This window comes from Manis pentadactyla, chromosome 9 (genome assembly GCF_030020395.1).
Source record: "Manis pentadactyla isolate mManPen7 chromosome 9, mManPen7.hap1, whole genome shotgun sequence".
NCBI classification, from domain to species: Eukaryota; Metazoa; Chordata; class Mammalia; order Pholidota; family Manidae; genus Manis; species Manis pentadactyla.
Genome location: NC_080027.1, coordinates 91,403,337 through 91,419,467, shown reverse-complemented (window position 1 = coordinate 91,419,467; position 16,131 = coordinate 91,403,337). Strand labels below are relative to the sequence as shown.

General features: G+C 37.7%; 1 protein-coding gene across 6 annotated transcripts in view; it reads right to left on the bottom strand.

Moving 5' to 3' along the window:
* LIN9 (lin-9 DREAM MuvB core complex component) overlaps positions 1–16,131 on the bottom strand; it is a 74,346-nt gene that overhangs the window by 34,141 nt on the left and 24,074 nt on the right. For all 6 annotated transcript variants that reach the window (XM_036903768.2, XM_036903861.2, XM_036903986.2 and 3 more), the window contains one exon: positions 14,644–14,801. In XM_036903768.2, coding sequence (XP_036759663.1) covers positions 14,644–14,801 — 158 coding nt within the window. The remainder of the gene's footprint in view (positions 1–14,643; positions 14,802–16,131) is intronic.

The following is a 16,131-nucleotide window of genomic DNA, read 5'->3' as shown; positions in this document are numbered from 1 at the left end:
AGTATGGAGGTTCCTCAAAAAACTAAATATAGAAATACCATTTGATCCGGGAATCCCACTCCTTGGAATTTACCCAAAGAAAACAAGTTATCAGATTCAAAAAGACATATGCACCCCTATGTTTATTGCAGCACTATTTATAATAGGCAAGAAATGGAAGCAACCTAAGTATCCATCAATAGATAAATGGATAAAAAAGATGTGGTACATATACACAATGGAATATTATTCAGCCATAAGAAGAAAACAAATACTACCATTTGCAACAACATGGATGGAGCTAGAGGGCATCATGCTCAGTGAAATAAGCTAGGCAGAGAAAGACAAGTACCAAATGATTTCACTCATCTGTGGAGGATAAGAACAAAGAAAAAACTGAAGGAACAAAACAGCAGCAGAATCACAGAACCCAATGGACTAACAGTTGCCAAAGAGAATGAGACTGGGGGATTGGGTGGGAAGGGAAGGAGAAGGGGAATAAGGAACATTATGATTAGCACACATAATGTAGGGTGGGGCATGGGGAAGGCAGTATAGCACAGAGAAGACAGGTAATGACTCTATAGCATCTTACTATGCTGATGGACAGTGACTGTAATGGGGTATGTGGTGGGGACTTGATAATGGGGCAAATCTAGTAACCAGAATGTTGCTCATGTAATTGTACATTAATGATACCAAAAAAAAAATCCTGCCATGCAAAAAAACAAAAAAACTGAGCCGAAACATCAGTGTTTGCCACATTATATAAAGAGCTCATGCACCTCAACAAACTTTAGTGTCAAAGACACAATCAGGTTGAAAGTAAAAGGATGGAAAAAGGTAAGCCATGGTAACAATAACCACAATGTTGCTCATGTGTTTGTATATTAATGATACAAAAAAAAAAAAAAACACTTTAAGGGATAGTCACTTTCTACACATCTGTGGGTTTTATTTTTATTCATTTTTCATTTTGGCTATTGTAAATAGTGCTGCAATAAACATAGGGGTGCATATGTCTTTTTCAAACTGGGCTCCTGCATTCTTTTTTTTTAAATTTTTTAATTTTGGTATCATTAATCTACAATTACATGAAGAATATTATGTTTACTAGGCTCCCCCCTTCACCAAGTCCCCCCCACATACGCCTTCACAGTCACTGTCCATCAGCATAGTAAGATGCTGCACTATTTACAATAGGCAAGAAATGGAAGCAACCTAAATGTCCATCAGTAGATGAATGGATAAAGAAGATGTGGTACATATACACAATGGAATATTACTCAGCCATAAGAAAAAACAGATCCTACCATTTGCAACAACATGGATGGAGCTAGAGAATATTATGCTCAGTGAAATAAGCCAGGCAGAGAAAGACAAGTACCATTCTTAAGGTAAATTCCTAGGAGTGGAATTCCTGGGTCAAATGGTATCTCTATTTTGAGTTTTTGATGAACCTCCATACGGCTTTCCACAATGGCTGAACTATTCCCACCAGCAGTGTAGGAGGGTTCCCCTTTCTCCACATCCTCGCCAACATTTGTTGTTGTTTGTCTTTGGGATGGTGGCCATCCTAACTGGTGTGAGTTGATATCTCACTGTGGTTTTAATTTGCATTTCTCTGATGATTAGCGATGTGGAGCACCTTTTCGTGTGTCTGTTGGCTCTGAATTTCTTCTTTGGAGAAGTGTCTGTTCATCTCCTCTGCCCATTTTTTAACTGGATTATTTTCTTTTTGTTTGTTGAGGTGCGTGAGCTCTTTATATAATTTGGAGGTCAACCCCTTATCGGATATGTCATTTATGAATATATTCTCTTTTTTTCTATATCAGTTTTGTAAATCAATTTCCACATTTTTAATAGATTATCTATGGATGGCATTTATGCCTCTCTTCCACAGATCTATATTTGAAGTATAAGTCAGGCGACCCTGTTACTACAGGGATATCTAATCTGTTCAAGTGATGACTAAATTCTACTCAGTTTTACTTAACTGGTTCAAAGACTTTAAAAAATATTTTGGTTTAAACTTCTTTGTCTCTAATGTATACTTCTCCTTAACAGCCATTTCTGTATTGGGTAAGTTATGTTCACAATGCAAAGCTACAAAAGCAAAAACAAAAGTGGCAACCTACATTAGTATATATGATTACTCAGGGGGAAAAAAAACAGACTCTAGGTCAGAATGCCAAGTTCAGGAAAGTCAGGAAAAACATTTTAAGGCTTTAAGATTATTTTATAAGAAAAATAAAACATCCTTTAAGTAGGGTGACCATAAATCCTTGTTTCCTGATTAGCTCAGGACAATGTCCATTTATGTCCATTATCCTAGTTCATTTATTAACAGCCCCTCCCTCCTCTTTTACTCTCAAAATATGCCCAACTGGGTGTAAATTATATGGTTACTCTACTTCTTTGAATGTGTGTAAGGTCAAATGCACCATGCAAGTAAAAGATACACTTTTTCAAGCATAACAGAGGATTTGCTGGGAATCTGGTGAACAAACATACCTAATGGCATCCAAAAAAAATCCAAGTCTGGAAAGTAATTTCATTACAAACATCAAGGGACAGCATTAAAGATTACTGGTGAGAGCCTTGGCTACGGGATAGGATTCAGAGTTTGGGTAACCAGCACTGTCAAATCGTTCTTCTACATTTATATCTGTAAACCACAGCTTTCACGTCTCTTTGACAATTTCTTTTCCCTCTACCCCTTTGACTTAGATAACCTGTATTACTTTTAAGGACAGTTCAAATTCTTACAACTTCTTAACAAACCAAGAATTTTAAAATCTCTTTTTATACCGACTTCTCTGACTACACAGAGCTCTAGTTCTAGAACTATTCATGTACAATGTGGCTAAAGTACCATGTCTAGACATTTCCCCAGAACTTCTCCACTATTCAAATTTTCCATTATTTTGAGTACCTTGGTGTTTGACAGAACTCATGCACTTTACTGTGTGCCTAAGAATCATTTACAAAGTCCAGTCACTTTTTTTTTCAGTGTCTCTTCATTTAATGTTTTTTCTTATTTTGTTACCATTAATCTACAATTACATGAAGAACATTATGTTTACTAGGGACCCTGCTTCACCAAGTCCCCTCCACACCCCCCATTACAGTCACTGTCCATCAGCGTAGAAAGATGCTGTAGAATCACTACTTGTCTTCACTGTGTTGCACAGCCCTCCCCATGCCCCCCCCCACATTATACATGCTAATCGTAATGCCCCCTATCTTTGAGCTAACTTACATTCCTACCAGGAGTGTAGGAGGGTTCCCCTTTCTCTACAACCTCGCCAGCATTTCTTGTTGTTTGTCTTTTGGATGGTGGTGATCCTTACTGGTGTGAGGTGATATCTCATTGTGGTTTTAATTTGCATTTCTCTGATGACTAGCGATGTGGAGCATCTTTCCATGTGTCTGTTGGCTATCTCAATTTCTTCTTTGGAGAACTGTCTGTTCAGCTCCTATGCCCATTTCTTAATTGGATTATTTGCTTTTTGTTTGTTGAGGTGCACAAGGTCTTTATATATTTTGGGTGTCAACCCTTTATTGGATCTGTCGTTTATAAATATATTCTCCCATACTGTAGGGTACCTTTTTGTTCTATTGATGGTATCCTTTGCTGTACAGAAGCTTTTCAGCTTGATATAGTCCCACTTGTTCATTTTTGCTTTTGTTTCCCTTGCCTGGGGAGTTATGTTCATGAAGAAGTCACTCATGTTTATGCCCAAGAGATTTTTGGCTATGATTTTTCTAGGAGTTTCATGGTTTCACGACTTACATTCAGGTCTTTGATCCATTTTGAATTTACTTTTCTGTATGGGGTTAGACAGTGATTCAGTTTCATTTTCTTACATGTAGTGGTCGTTTTGTCAGTACCATCTGTTGAACAGACTGTCATTTCCCCATTGTAGTCCATGGCTCCTTTATCATCTTTTAATTGACCATATATGTTTGGATTAATGTTTAGAGTCTCAATTCTGTTCCACTGGTCTATGGCTCTCTTCTTGTGCCAGTACCAAATTGTCTTGATTACTATGGCTTTGTAGTAGAGCTTGAAGTTGGGGAGTGAGATCTCCCCCGACTTTATTCTTCCTTCTCAGGATTGCTTTGGCTATTCGGGGTCTTTGGTGTTTCCATAGGAATTTTTGAACTATTTGTTCCAGTTTGTTGAAGAATGTTGTTGGTAATTTGATAGGGATTGCATCAAATCTGTATATTGCTTTGGGCAGGATGGCCATTTTGACGTTATTAATTCTTCCTAGCCAAGAGAATGGGATGAGTTTCCATTTGCTAGTGTCCTCTTTAATTTATCTTACGAGTGTCTTATATTTCTCAGGGTATAGGTCTTTCACTTCCTTGGTTAGGTTTATTCCTAGGTATTTTATTCTTTTTGATGCAATTGTGAATGGAATTGTTTTCCTGATTTCTCTATTAGTTCATTGTTAGTGTATAGGAGAGCCAAAGATTTCTGTGTGTTAATTTTGTGTCCTGCAACTTTGCTGTATTCCGATATCAGTTCTAGTAGTTTTGGAGTGGAGTCTTTAGGGTTTTTTATGTACAATATCATGTCATCTGCAAATAGTGACAGTTTAATTTCTTCTTTACAAATCTGGATTCTTTGTATTTCTCTGTTTCGCCTAATTGCCGTGGCTAGGACCTCCAGTACTATGTTGAATAACAGTGGGGAGAGTGGGCATCTCTGTCTTGTTCCCTATCTCAGAGGAAAAGCTTTCAGCTTCTCGCTGTTCAGTATGATGTTGGCTGTGGGTTTATCATATATGGACTTTATTATGTTGAGGTACTTGCCCTCTTTACCCATTTTCCTGAGAGTTTTTGTCATGAATGGATGTTGACTTTTGTTGAATGCTTTATCAGCATCTATGGAGATGATCATGTGGTTTTGTCTTTTTTTTTTTTTTCCTAAGTCTTAAATTTTAATGTAAACTTTCCGATTTTTTTTTTGAGAGGGTATCTCTCATATTTATTGATCAAATGGTTGTTAACAACAATAAAATTCTGTATAGGGGACTCAATGCTCAATGCACAATCATTAATCCACCCCAAGCCTAATTCTCGTCAGTCTCCAATCTTCTGAAGCATAACGAACAAGTTCTTACATGGTGAACAAATTCTTACATAGTGAATAAGTTCTTACGTGATGAACAGTACAAGGGCAGTCATCACAGAAACTTTCGGTTTTGATCACGCATTATGAACTATAAACAATCAGGTCAAATATGAGTATTTGTTTGATTTTTATACTTGATTTATATGTGAATCCCACATTTCTCCCTTATTATTATTATTATTATTATTTTTAATAAAATGCTGAAGTGGTAGGTAGATGCAAGATAAAGGTAGAAAACATAGTTTAGTGCTGTAAGAGAGCAAATGTAGATGATCAGGTGTGTGCCTGTAGACTATGTGTTAATCCAAGCTGGGCAAGGGCAATAAAACATCCACGGATGCAGAAGATTTCTCTGAAAACAGGGGGGGTGAGGTTCTAAGCCTCACCTCTGTTGATCCCCAGTTTCTCACCTGATGGCCCCCCTGCGACGGTGCCTGTCTTAGGTTGTTCCTCCCTTGAGGAATCTTACCCGTCTCTGGCTAACCAGTCATCTTCCGGGGCCATACAGGGAAATGTAAAGTTGGTAAGTGAGAGAGAGGCAATATTGTTTGAAAAGGTTAGCTTTTTACTTCTTTGCAGATTTATGCCCTCTGGCTTCTATGCCCAGTATTTGTCTTGAGGTATCTTTACCACTTGGAAGAATTATGATACTCAGTAAATTCTATATGAGGCACGAATTCTATTTAAGGGTTGTAATTAGGAAGGAAGAAGAAAAGCTATAGGAGTAGCAGATGGAAGAAAACATGGGAAGATTGATAATTTCTTTGACATATCTTCTTGTAGAGTAACTTAAGCATGTATAGGTTTTAAACTACTAATTAAATTGCGTACACACATTAACATAATAGGAATACAGTTACATAACCAAAGCAGACCTATAATTACCAGCAATCTACAGTGAAACCAAGAAAACCAGTTAGGCACCCTAGGCATTTGTGAAAACTTATCTATTATATGGTGGATATTGTCCAACTGAACTTGAACAGTCTGAGAGAAATCAGACAAATTAAAACAACCCATTCCTGGGGACTGTTCACATTCCATATGTTCTTTTGACAGTAGATAGTCTGTAGTCATAAGATTTTGGAGTGCTACAACTTGCACTTCTCCTAATTCTTGGTTGAGTTCCGACAGTATAGGTCCAGTCAAATTTGTTGTTTTACTGTATGCACAGGCCAGCTTAGATATCTCCTTCTTCATTCCCATGGCAAGTCCAGGAACCGGTGGGATGAATGCAGCAACAACTGTAGCAGCGCCTGGATCTTTGTTGAGGTTTTTTGATGATCATCTTCTGGTATGAGTCTTCCAGAGAGTGCTGATGTTGGAAGTTCTTCTTCATATCGTATCTTAGTTCATTTTCGGGGTAGCCAAATTAGGCTTTGATCCTCTGTATAAACACAAACAGACCCTTTACCCACACTTTGATATGCCCTTTATACCACTGTGTAGAACTCATTGGAGGTCACCACCCAGGAACTGCTTTTTTTTTTTTTTTAAGAGAAAGGAATATTATCAGAAAAATGTACCTCCATAGCCGATCATCTGAAACCCTTTAAGTGATCAAAATTAAGGATATTTAAAGCATGCATTTATTGTTGATTTACAGTTAGTTTTATCCTATCAGGGAGTAATCCCCCTTTTCTTTCTTTCTTTTTTTTTTTTTTTTTGTTATCATTAATCTACACTTACATGAAGAATATTATGTTTACTAGGCTCTACCCTATACCAGGTCCCCCCTATAAACCCCTTTACAGTTACTGTCCATCAGCATAGCAAAATGTTGTAGAATCAATACTTGCCTTCTCTGTGTTGTACAGCCCTCCCCTTTCTCCCACACCCCCATGCATGTTAATCTTAATACCTCCTTCTTCTTCCCCCACCATTATCCCTCCCTACCCACCCATCCTCCCCAGTCCCTTTCCCTTTGGTACCTGTTAGTCCTTTCTTAGGTTCTGTGATTCCGCTGCTGTTTTGTTCCTTAAGTTTTTCCTTTGTTCTTATACTCCACAGATGAGTGAAATCATTTGGTATTTCTCTTTCTCCGCTTGGCTTATTTCCCTGAGCATAATACACAATGGAATACTACTCAGCCATAAGATGGAGCCTCCAGCTCCATCCATGTTGCTGCAAAAGATAGGATTTGCCCTCTTCTTATGGCTGAGTAGTATTCCATTGTGTATGTGTACCACATCTTCTTTATCCATTCATCTACCGATGGACATTTAGGTTGCTTCCAATTCTTGGCTATTGTGAATAGTGCTGCGATAAACATAGGGGTGCATCTGTCTTTTTCAAACTTGATTGCTGTGTTCTTAGGGTAAGTTCCTAGGAGTGGAATTCCTGGGTCAAATGGTAAGTCTGTTTTGAGCATTTTGAGGAACCTCCATACTGCTTTCCACAATGGTTGAACTAATTTACATTCCCACCAGCAGTGTAGGAGGGTTCCCCTTTCTCCACAGCCTCGCCAACATTTGTTGTTGTTTGTCTTTTGGATGGCAGCCAACCTTACTGGTGTGAGGTGATACCTCATTGTAGTTTTAATTTGCATTTCTCTGATAATTAGCGATGTGGAGCATGTTTTCATGTGTCTGTTGGCCGTCTGTATTTCTTTTTTGGAGAACTGTCTGTTCAGTTCCTCTGCCCATTTTTTAATTGGATTATTTGTTTTTTGTTTGTTGAGGTGTGTGAGCTCTTTATATATTTTGGACATCAAGCGTTTATCGGATCTGTCATTTACAAATATATTCTCCCATACTGTAGGGTTCCTTTTTGTTCTATTGATGGTGTCTTTTGTTGTACCGAAGCTTTTCAGCTTAATATAGTCCCACTTGTTCATTTTTCTGTTGTTTTCCTTGCCCAGGGAGATATGTTCAAGAAGAGGTCACTCATGTTTATGTCTAAGAGGTTTTTGCCTATGTTTTTTTCCAAGAGTTTAATGGTTTCATGAGGTACATTCAGGTCTTTGATTCATTTTGAATTTACTTTTGTATATGGGGTTAGACAATGGTCCAGTTTCATTCTCTTACATGTAGCTGTCCAGTTTTGCCAGCACCATCTGTTGAAGAGACTGTCATTTCGCCATTGTATGTCCATGGCTCCTTTATCAAATATTAATTGACTATATATGTTTGGGTTAATGCCTGGAGTCTCTAGTCTGTTCCACTGGTCTGTGGTTCTGTTCTTGTGCCAGTACCAAATTGTCTTGATTACTATGGCTTTATAGTAGAGCTTGAAGTTGGGGAGTGAGATCCCCCCTACTTTATTCTTCTTTCTCAGGATTGCTTTGGCTATTCGGGGTCTTTGGTGTTTCCATTTGAATTTTTGTATTATTTGTTCCAGTTCATTGAAGAATGTTGCTGGTAGTTTCATAGGGATTGCATCAAATCTGTATATTGCTTTCGGCAGGATGGCCATTTTGACGATATTAATTCTTCCTAGCCATGAGCATGGGATGAGTTTCCATTTGCTAGTGTCCTCTTTAATTTCTCTTAAGAGTGACTTGAAGTTTTCAGAGTATAGGTCTTTCACTTCTTTGGTTAGGTTTTTTCCTAGGTATTTTATTCTTTTTGATGCAGTTGTGAATGGAATTGTTTTCCTGATTTCTCTTTCTGTTGTTTCATTGTTAGTGTATAGGAAAGCTACAGATTTGTGTGTGTTAATTTTGTGTCCTGCAACTTTGCTGTATTCCGTTATCAATTCTAGTAGTTTTGGGGTGGAGTCTTTAGGGTTTTTTATGTACAATATCATGTCATCTGTAAATAGTGACAGTTTAACTTCTTCTTTACCAATGTGGATTCCTTGTATTTCTTTGTTTTGTCTGATTGCCGTGGCTAGGACCTCCAGTACTATGTTAAATAACAGTGGGGAGACTGGGCATCCCTGTCTAGTTCCCGATCTCAGAGGAAAAGCTTTCAGCTTCTCGCTGTTCAGTATAATGTTGGCTGTGGTTTTATGATATATGGCCTTTATTATGTTGAGGTACTTGCCCTCTTTTCCCATTTTGCTGAGAGTTTTTATCATGAATGGATGTTGAATTTTGTTGAATGGTTTATCAGCATCTATGGAGATGATCATGTGGTTTTTGTCCTTCTTTTTGTTGATGTGGTGGATGATGTTGATGGATTTTCGAATGTTGTACCATCCTTGCATCCCTGGGATGAATCCCACTTGGTCATGGTGTAGGATCCTTTTGATATACTTTTGAATTTGGTTTGCTAATATTTTATTAAGTATTTTTGCATCTACATTCATCAGGGATATTGGTCTGTAGTTTTCTTTTTTGGTGGGGTCTTTGCCTGGTTTTGGTATTAGGGTGATGTTGGCTTCATAGAATGAGTTTGGGAGTATTCCTCCTCTTCTGTTTTTTGGAAAACTTTAAGGAGAATGGGTATTATGTCTTCTCTGTATGTCTGATAAAATTCTGAGGTAAATCCATCTGGCCTGGAGGTTTTGCCCCTGGGTAGTTTTTGATTACTGCTTCAATTTCTTTGCTGGTAATTAGTTTGTTTAGATTTTGTGTGTCTTCCTTGGTCAGTCTTGGAAGGTTGTTTTTTTCCAAGAAGTTGTCCATTTCTTCTAGGTTTTCCAGTTTGTTAGAATACAGGTTTTCATAGTATTCTCTAATAATTCTTTGTATTTCTTTGGGGTCCGTCGTGATTTTTCCTTTCTCACTTCTGATTCTGTTGATGTGTGTTGATTCTCTTTTTCTCTTAATAAGTCTGGCTAGAGGCTTATCTATTTTGTTTATTTTCTCAAAGAACCAGCTCTTGGTTTCATTGATTTTTTTCTATTGTTTCATTCTTCTCAATTTTGTTTATTTCTCCTCTGATCTTTATTATGTCCCTCCTTCTGCTGACTTTAGGCCTCATTTGTTCGTTTTCCAATTTCGATAATTGTGATGTTAGACTATTTATTTGGGATTGTTCTTCCTTCCTTAAGTATGCCTGGATTGCTATATACTTTCCTCTTAAGATTGCTTTTGCTGCATCCCACAGAAGTTGGGGCTTTGTGTTGTTGTTGTCATTTGTTTCCATATATTGTTGGATCTGCATTTTAATTTGTTCGTTGATCCATTGGTTATTTAGGAGCATGTTGTTAAGTCTCCATGTGTTTGTGGCCTTTTTGCTTTCTTTGTACAGTTTAGTTCTAGTTTTATTCCTTTGTGGTCTGAAAAGTTGGTTGGTAGAATTTGAATCTTTTTGAATTTACTGAGGCTCTTTTTGTGGCCTATTATGTGGTCTCTTCTGGAGAATGTTCCATGTGCACTTGAGAAGAATGTGTATCCTGTTGCTTTTGGATGTAGAGTTCTATAGATGTCTATTAGGTCCATCTGTTCTAGCATGTTGTTCAGTGCCTCTGTGTCCTTACTTATTTTCTGTCTGGTGGATCTATCCTTTGGAGTGAGTGGTGTGTTGAAGTCTCCTAAAATGAGTGTATTGCATTTTATTTCCTCCTTTAGTTCTGTTAGTATTTGTTTCACATATGGTGGAGCTCCTGTGTTTGGTGCATATGTATTTATAATGGTTATATCCTCTTGTTGGACTGAGCCCTTTATCATTATGTAATGTCCTTCTTTATCTCTTGTTACTTTCTTTGTTTTGAATTCTATTTTGTCTGACACTAGTACTGCAACACCTGCTTTTTTCTACTTCTTGTTTGCATGGAATATCTTTTTCCATCCCTTGACTTTTAGTCTGTGCATGTCTTTGGGTTTGAGATGGGTCTTTTGTAAGCAGTATAGAGATGGGTCTTGCTTTTTTATCCATTCTATTACTCTGTGTCTTTTCATTGGTGCATTCAGTCCATTTACATTTAGGGTGATTATTGAAAGATATCTACTTATTGCCATTGCAGGCTTTAGATTCGTGATTAACAAAGGTTCAAGGTTAGCTTCTTTAGTATCTTACTGTCTAACTTAACTCGCTTATTCAGCTATTATAGACACTGTCTGGTGATTCTTTATTTCTCTCCCTTCTTATTCCTCCTTCTCCATTCTTTATATGTTAGGTGTTTTATTCTGTGTTCTTTTGTGTTTCCTTTAACTGCTTTTGTGGGTAGTTGATTTTATTTTTTGCCTTTAGTTAGTATTTGGTTGTTCTGCTTTCTTTGCTGTGATTTTATTTTCTCTGGTGACATCTGTTTAGCCTTAGGAGTGCTCCCATCTAAAATACCCTGTAGAGGTGGTTTGTGGGAGGCAAATTCCCTCAACTTTTGCTTCTCTGGGAATTGTTTAATCCCTCCTTCATATTTAAATGATAATCGTGCTGGATAAAGTATTCTTGGTTCAAGGCCCTTCTGTTTCATTGCATTGAATATATCATGCCATTCTCTTCTGGCCGGTAAGGTTTCTGTTGAGAGGTCTGATGATAGCCTGATGGGTTTTCCTTTGTAGGTGATCTTTTTCCTCTCTCTAGCTGACTTTAAAACTCTGTCCTTGTCCTTGATCTTTTCCATTTTAATTATTATGTGTCTTGGTGATGTCCTCCTTGGGTCCCTTCTGTTGGGAGTTCTGTGTACTTCTGTGGTCTGTATGATTATTTCCTCCCCCAGTTTGGGGAAGTTTTCAGCAATTATTTCTTCAAATACACTTTGTATCCCTTTTTTCTCTCTCTTCTTCTTCTGGTATCTGTATAATGAGGATATTGTTCCTTTTGGATTGGTCACACCACTCTCTTAATATTGTTTCATTCCTGGAGATCCTTTTATTTCTCTCTGCATCAGCTTCTATGTATTCCTGTTCTCTGGTTTCTATTCCATCAATGGCCTTTTGTATCTTACCCATTCTGCTTATAAATCCTTCCAGAGATTGTTTCATTTCTGTAATCTCCTTCCGGACTTCATCCCTTAGCTCTTGCATATTTCTCTGCAGCTCCATCAGCATGGTTATGATCTCTGTATTTTGAATTCTTTTTCAGGGAGATTGGTTAGGTCTGTCTCCCAGATCCCTTCTCAGGGGAGGATGTCTGGGTTAGTCTGGTCTGTATCAAATTCTTCTGCCTTTTCATGGTGATAGAGGTAGTTGTGGGGAGCTGGTGCATGTGTTGGCTGGGAGAATGTTCCTTCTTGCTGGTTTGTGGCCTTCCTCTCCTGGGAGAACGACGACCCCTAGTGGCTTGTGCTGGACAGCTGTGTGCAGACGGGGTTTCTAATTCTTGCCTGGCTGCTGTGAAAGAATTTCTGCCCTGCTGCTGCGGGCGTGGCCAGCCTCAGGCTGCTGCTGTACTATGGTGGAGCAGCATCGGAGGGGAAACCGGTGGGAGGCTGTTTATCTCTGTGAGGGGCCTCCGAGTTGCGCTGCGGCCCAGGGGGTTAGGGCGCCCGGAGTTCCCCGTGATTCCCAGCTGCTGGGCTATGTGTCCCGGGACGTTTCCATTCAGCTGTTGGGTCCCTGTCCCTTTAAGACTTTCAAAGAGCACTTGCTTTTCTTTGTCCCAGGGGCGCTGGCTGTGGGACCCACTCACAGGTTTTACTGTCCCGTTTTCCTATTATCCAGCACCTCATGCACTGTGTGTCTGCACTCCGGTGCGGATGTCTAGGGCTGGGTGTTTAGGAGTCCTGGGCTCCCTCCCCCTTCCCACTCCAACTCCTCTCCTCCCTCCAGGAGCTGGGGTGAGGGGCGCTCAGGTCCCGCTGGGCCGTGGCTGGTATCTTATTTCCTTCGCGAGGTGCTGGGTTCTTGCAGGTGTAGATGTAGCCTGGCTGTTGTCCTGTATCTTCTGGTGTCTTTTTTAGGGATAGTTGTATTTGTTGTATTTTCGAAAATATATATGGTTTTGGGATGAGATTTCTGCTGCTCTACTCACGTTGCCATCTTGGCTATACCCTAGTCCCGTCACTTTTTACACACCTTTATTCCTCCTGCAAAATCCCTAACATACTTACTTTTTAAGTTCCTTTTGTTTTTTGAGGAAGAATCTGTTATTCCTTGCTTACTAAAAATTTTTTCACAGTAAGGAATATAGAATTTTGTTTATGATATTTTTCCTTTCTAGATAAAATTTACATACAGTGAAATGAAAATATAAGTGTCTTATTCTAAAAGTTTTTGCAAATGAATATATCCATTTAAAATATATCTTTATTAAGTTTGAGACTATTCCTGCCATTTCAGAAAGTTCCCTTCCCAGTCAATTCCTTCTTCAGAAGCAACCACTTTTCTGATTAGATTTTTCCACTGTTAAATTATTTTGGCCTGTTTTTTATAATTTCGTATTAATGGAACCATACAATATGCATTCTTTAGTTTTCAGCTTATTTTGCCCAGCAAATAGTCTAATCTATGTCAGTAGTTAGTTCCTTTTTATTGATTTGTATTCCATCAAAGAAAATATCATGTTACATTTCTCCATTGTCTTATTGCTGATTCCAGGTTTTAGCTATAAAATTATGAACAAAGATGCTATGAGCATTCTTGTATGTATCCTCTGTGGATACATACTTCTCTTAAGTAAACACTGTGGAGCAGAACTGCTGGGTCACAGGGCAGGCATATGTTTAAGTATGTAACAAATGCCATTTTTTTCCCCAAACCATTTTATAATTTCCCCAACAGTGAACTGGAATTATGGTGGCTCCACATCCTTGACAACATTTGAGGATACCAGTTGTTTTAATTTTAGCCATTTTGGTGTGTGCAGTGGTGTTTTATTATGCTTTTAATTTGTATTTCCCTGATGCCTAAAGATGTTGAAGACTTTCTCATGTCCTTACTGGCCATTCATATATCTTTTCTTAGGAAGTGTCTACTCAAGTGTTTTGTCTATTTCTAAAATTAGATTATTTATCTTTTTATTACTGTTAGAGTTCTTTATATTTTCTAGATTAAGTCTTTTTCCAGATATGTGTTTTGGAAATATTTTTTCCCAGTATATGGCTGCCTATTTATTTTCTAATGCTGGCTTTTAATGAGCAGAAGTTTTTAAGTTAAACCTAAAAATCATCTTTATTTTTCTTTTTTGTTAATTTCTTTGTCAGATCCAAGAAATTTCTGCCTGCATATAGATCACAAGGAATACATGGAATCACATCTACAAACTGATGGAATTTACAGCTTTCAACAAAATTTTGAGCAAACTAACTACTGAAGAGTTCAGTTTCATTCAGTCATTAAAAATGGACCATTTCTAGACCTAAAGGTCACAAAAACAATGGTGTTTGCGAACCAACCAGATAAAACTGGTTACTCAGGAAAATAAATGAGGTGGAAGCAAAAAAAAAGAATAATTGCAATTTTCAAAAATGTAAACAATATATAGCTATTCTTATTCCAGTGCATTTAAATTTCACCTTCCTGGCAGTTTGCTTTAGTTTATGGTGTAATACACATGGCTTTGAGCAAGTACACTTTTTTCCAATTACTTTTAAAAGCCAGCCTTCACAGTTGAAGAAACAATAACCTCTATAGTATACTGCCATATAACTACAGTTTAAGCTTTCTAAATTTAAAAGTCATTTCTCTACTAGAGATTATATTGGAAAAAATTACAAGTCAAAATAGTAATAAGCTTATCTTCACTTACCTGTAACTTTGGTTCCAATAACCAGGGGCAAAGGAATTTCATCTGGTAGATCTTTGAACTGTGAAACATCTGCAACTTTCCTTTGTTGTAAAAGCCTTATTTTCTGCCGTTTCTGTTTTAATGCTGATCTCTCTTCCTCAAAAAATGCAGAAGAACATCTAGAATAAATTATAAAAATCATATAAACTGATAACTATCCTATACAAAAATTTCATCCATCTCACTGTTCCCTTTATTCCTTTCATTCTTTTGAGTTCTGTATTTAAAAATGGGTACTTAGAAATAGTAACTGTTTCTCTTTAAAGTAAACTACCTTTCTATCTTTTTAAAAACAGAACCTTGCAAGACTCAAAGATATATAAGGAAGTCTACCTTATCCCTTCCTATAAAGCAGGAGGATTTGTTCACCATTCTTTGACAAAATTGCTTTGGATCCCAGGGTACCTCTTAAGGACAAAGTTCAATTTCAATATTCTATTCAGAAGAACATATTTTCCCTGTGACCCAGTGAGCATACTAATATAGAATTAAACATGAGACTTGCTACTGTATAAACTTTGAATCATGCTTCCTGCCTTGAAGTATGAATACCGAATTTATTCCTATCTTTTGGGCCTGTCTTACTTCTGTTTTCAAATTTTAGGATGAACCAAAGGTACTTGAACATAGCTTTCATGCCATAAAATATATATCCATAAAACTATCACCACAGTCAAGATAATGAGTGTATAAAGACATAAATCACCCCTCAGTTTCCTTGTGCCACTTCATTATCTCTTCTTGCATTCCTCCCATTTCTATACCCCCACTTCTCACGCAATCACTAGGCTTCTGTCATTACGTTTACATCTTAAATTTTATATAAATGAGATCTCTAATATGAACTCTCTTGTGAGACTTCTTTCACTCGGCATAATTATTCTAGGATTCATCCAGTTGTTGCATGTACCAGCAGCCAATCCCTTTTATCAGAGAACAGTAGCCTATTCCTAGGATATGTCACAATTTGTTTATTCACTCACTTGCTGGTAGACATTTACTTGGCTTGTTTCCATTTTTGGCTATCAGAAAAAACTGTTACGAACATTTGGGTAAAAGTCTTTGTATAAACATATGCTTTCATTTCTTACAACTAAATACCTAGGAGTGGAATGGCTGGGTCATATGGTCAGTGTACATTAAGCCTTTTAGGAAACCAAAGAAGCCAAATATCACCGAAGAAAATGTACAGGGGGTAAATGGGAAATCTCTATTTCTCATTTGCAATTTTGTTGTGAACCTAAAACTTCTCTCAAAAAATCATTTTCCAAAGCAGTTGCACCATTTTATATTCCCATCAGAAGCAAGTAAGAGTGCAAGTTTCCCCAAAGCCTTAGGGACACTTGGTTGCTTAATCCTGTACATTTCAGACATTGTTTACTTTCATGGCTTCAACTTTGAGGCCTGTTAAAAAGCCCTTCTCCAACTCATTAAGCAACAAAATGAAGA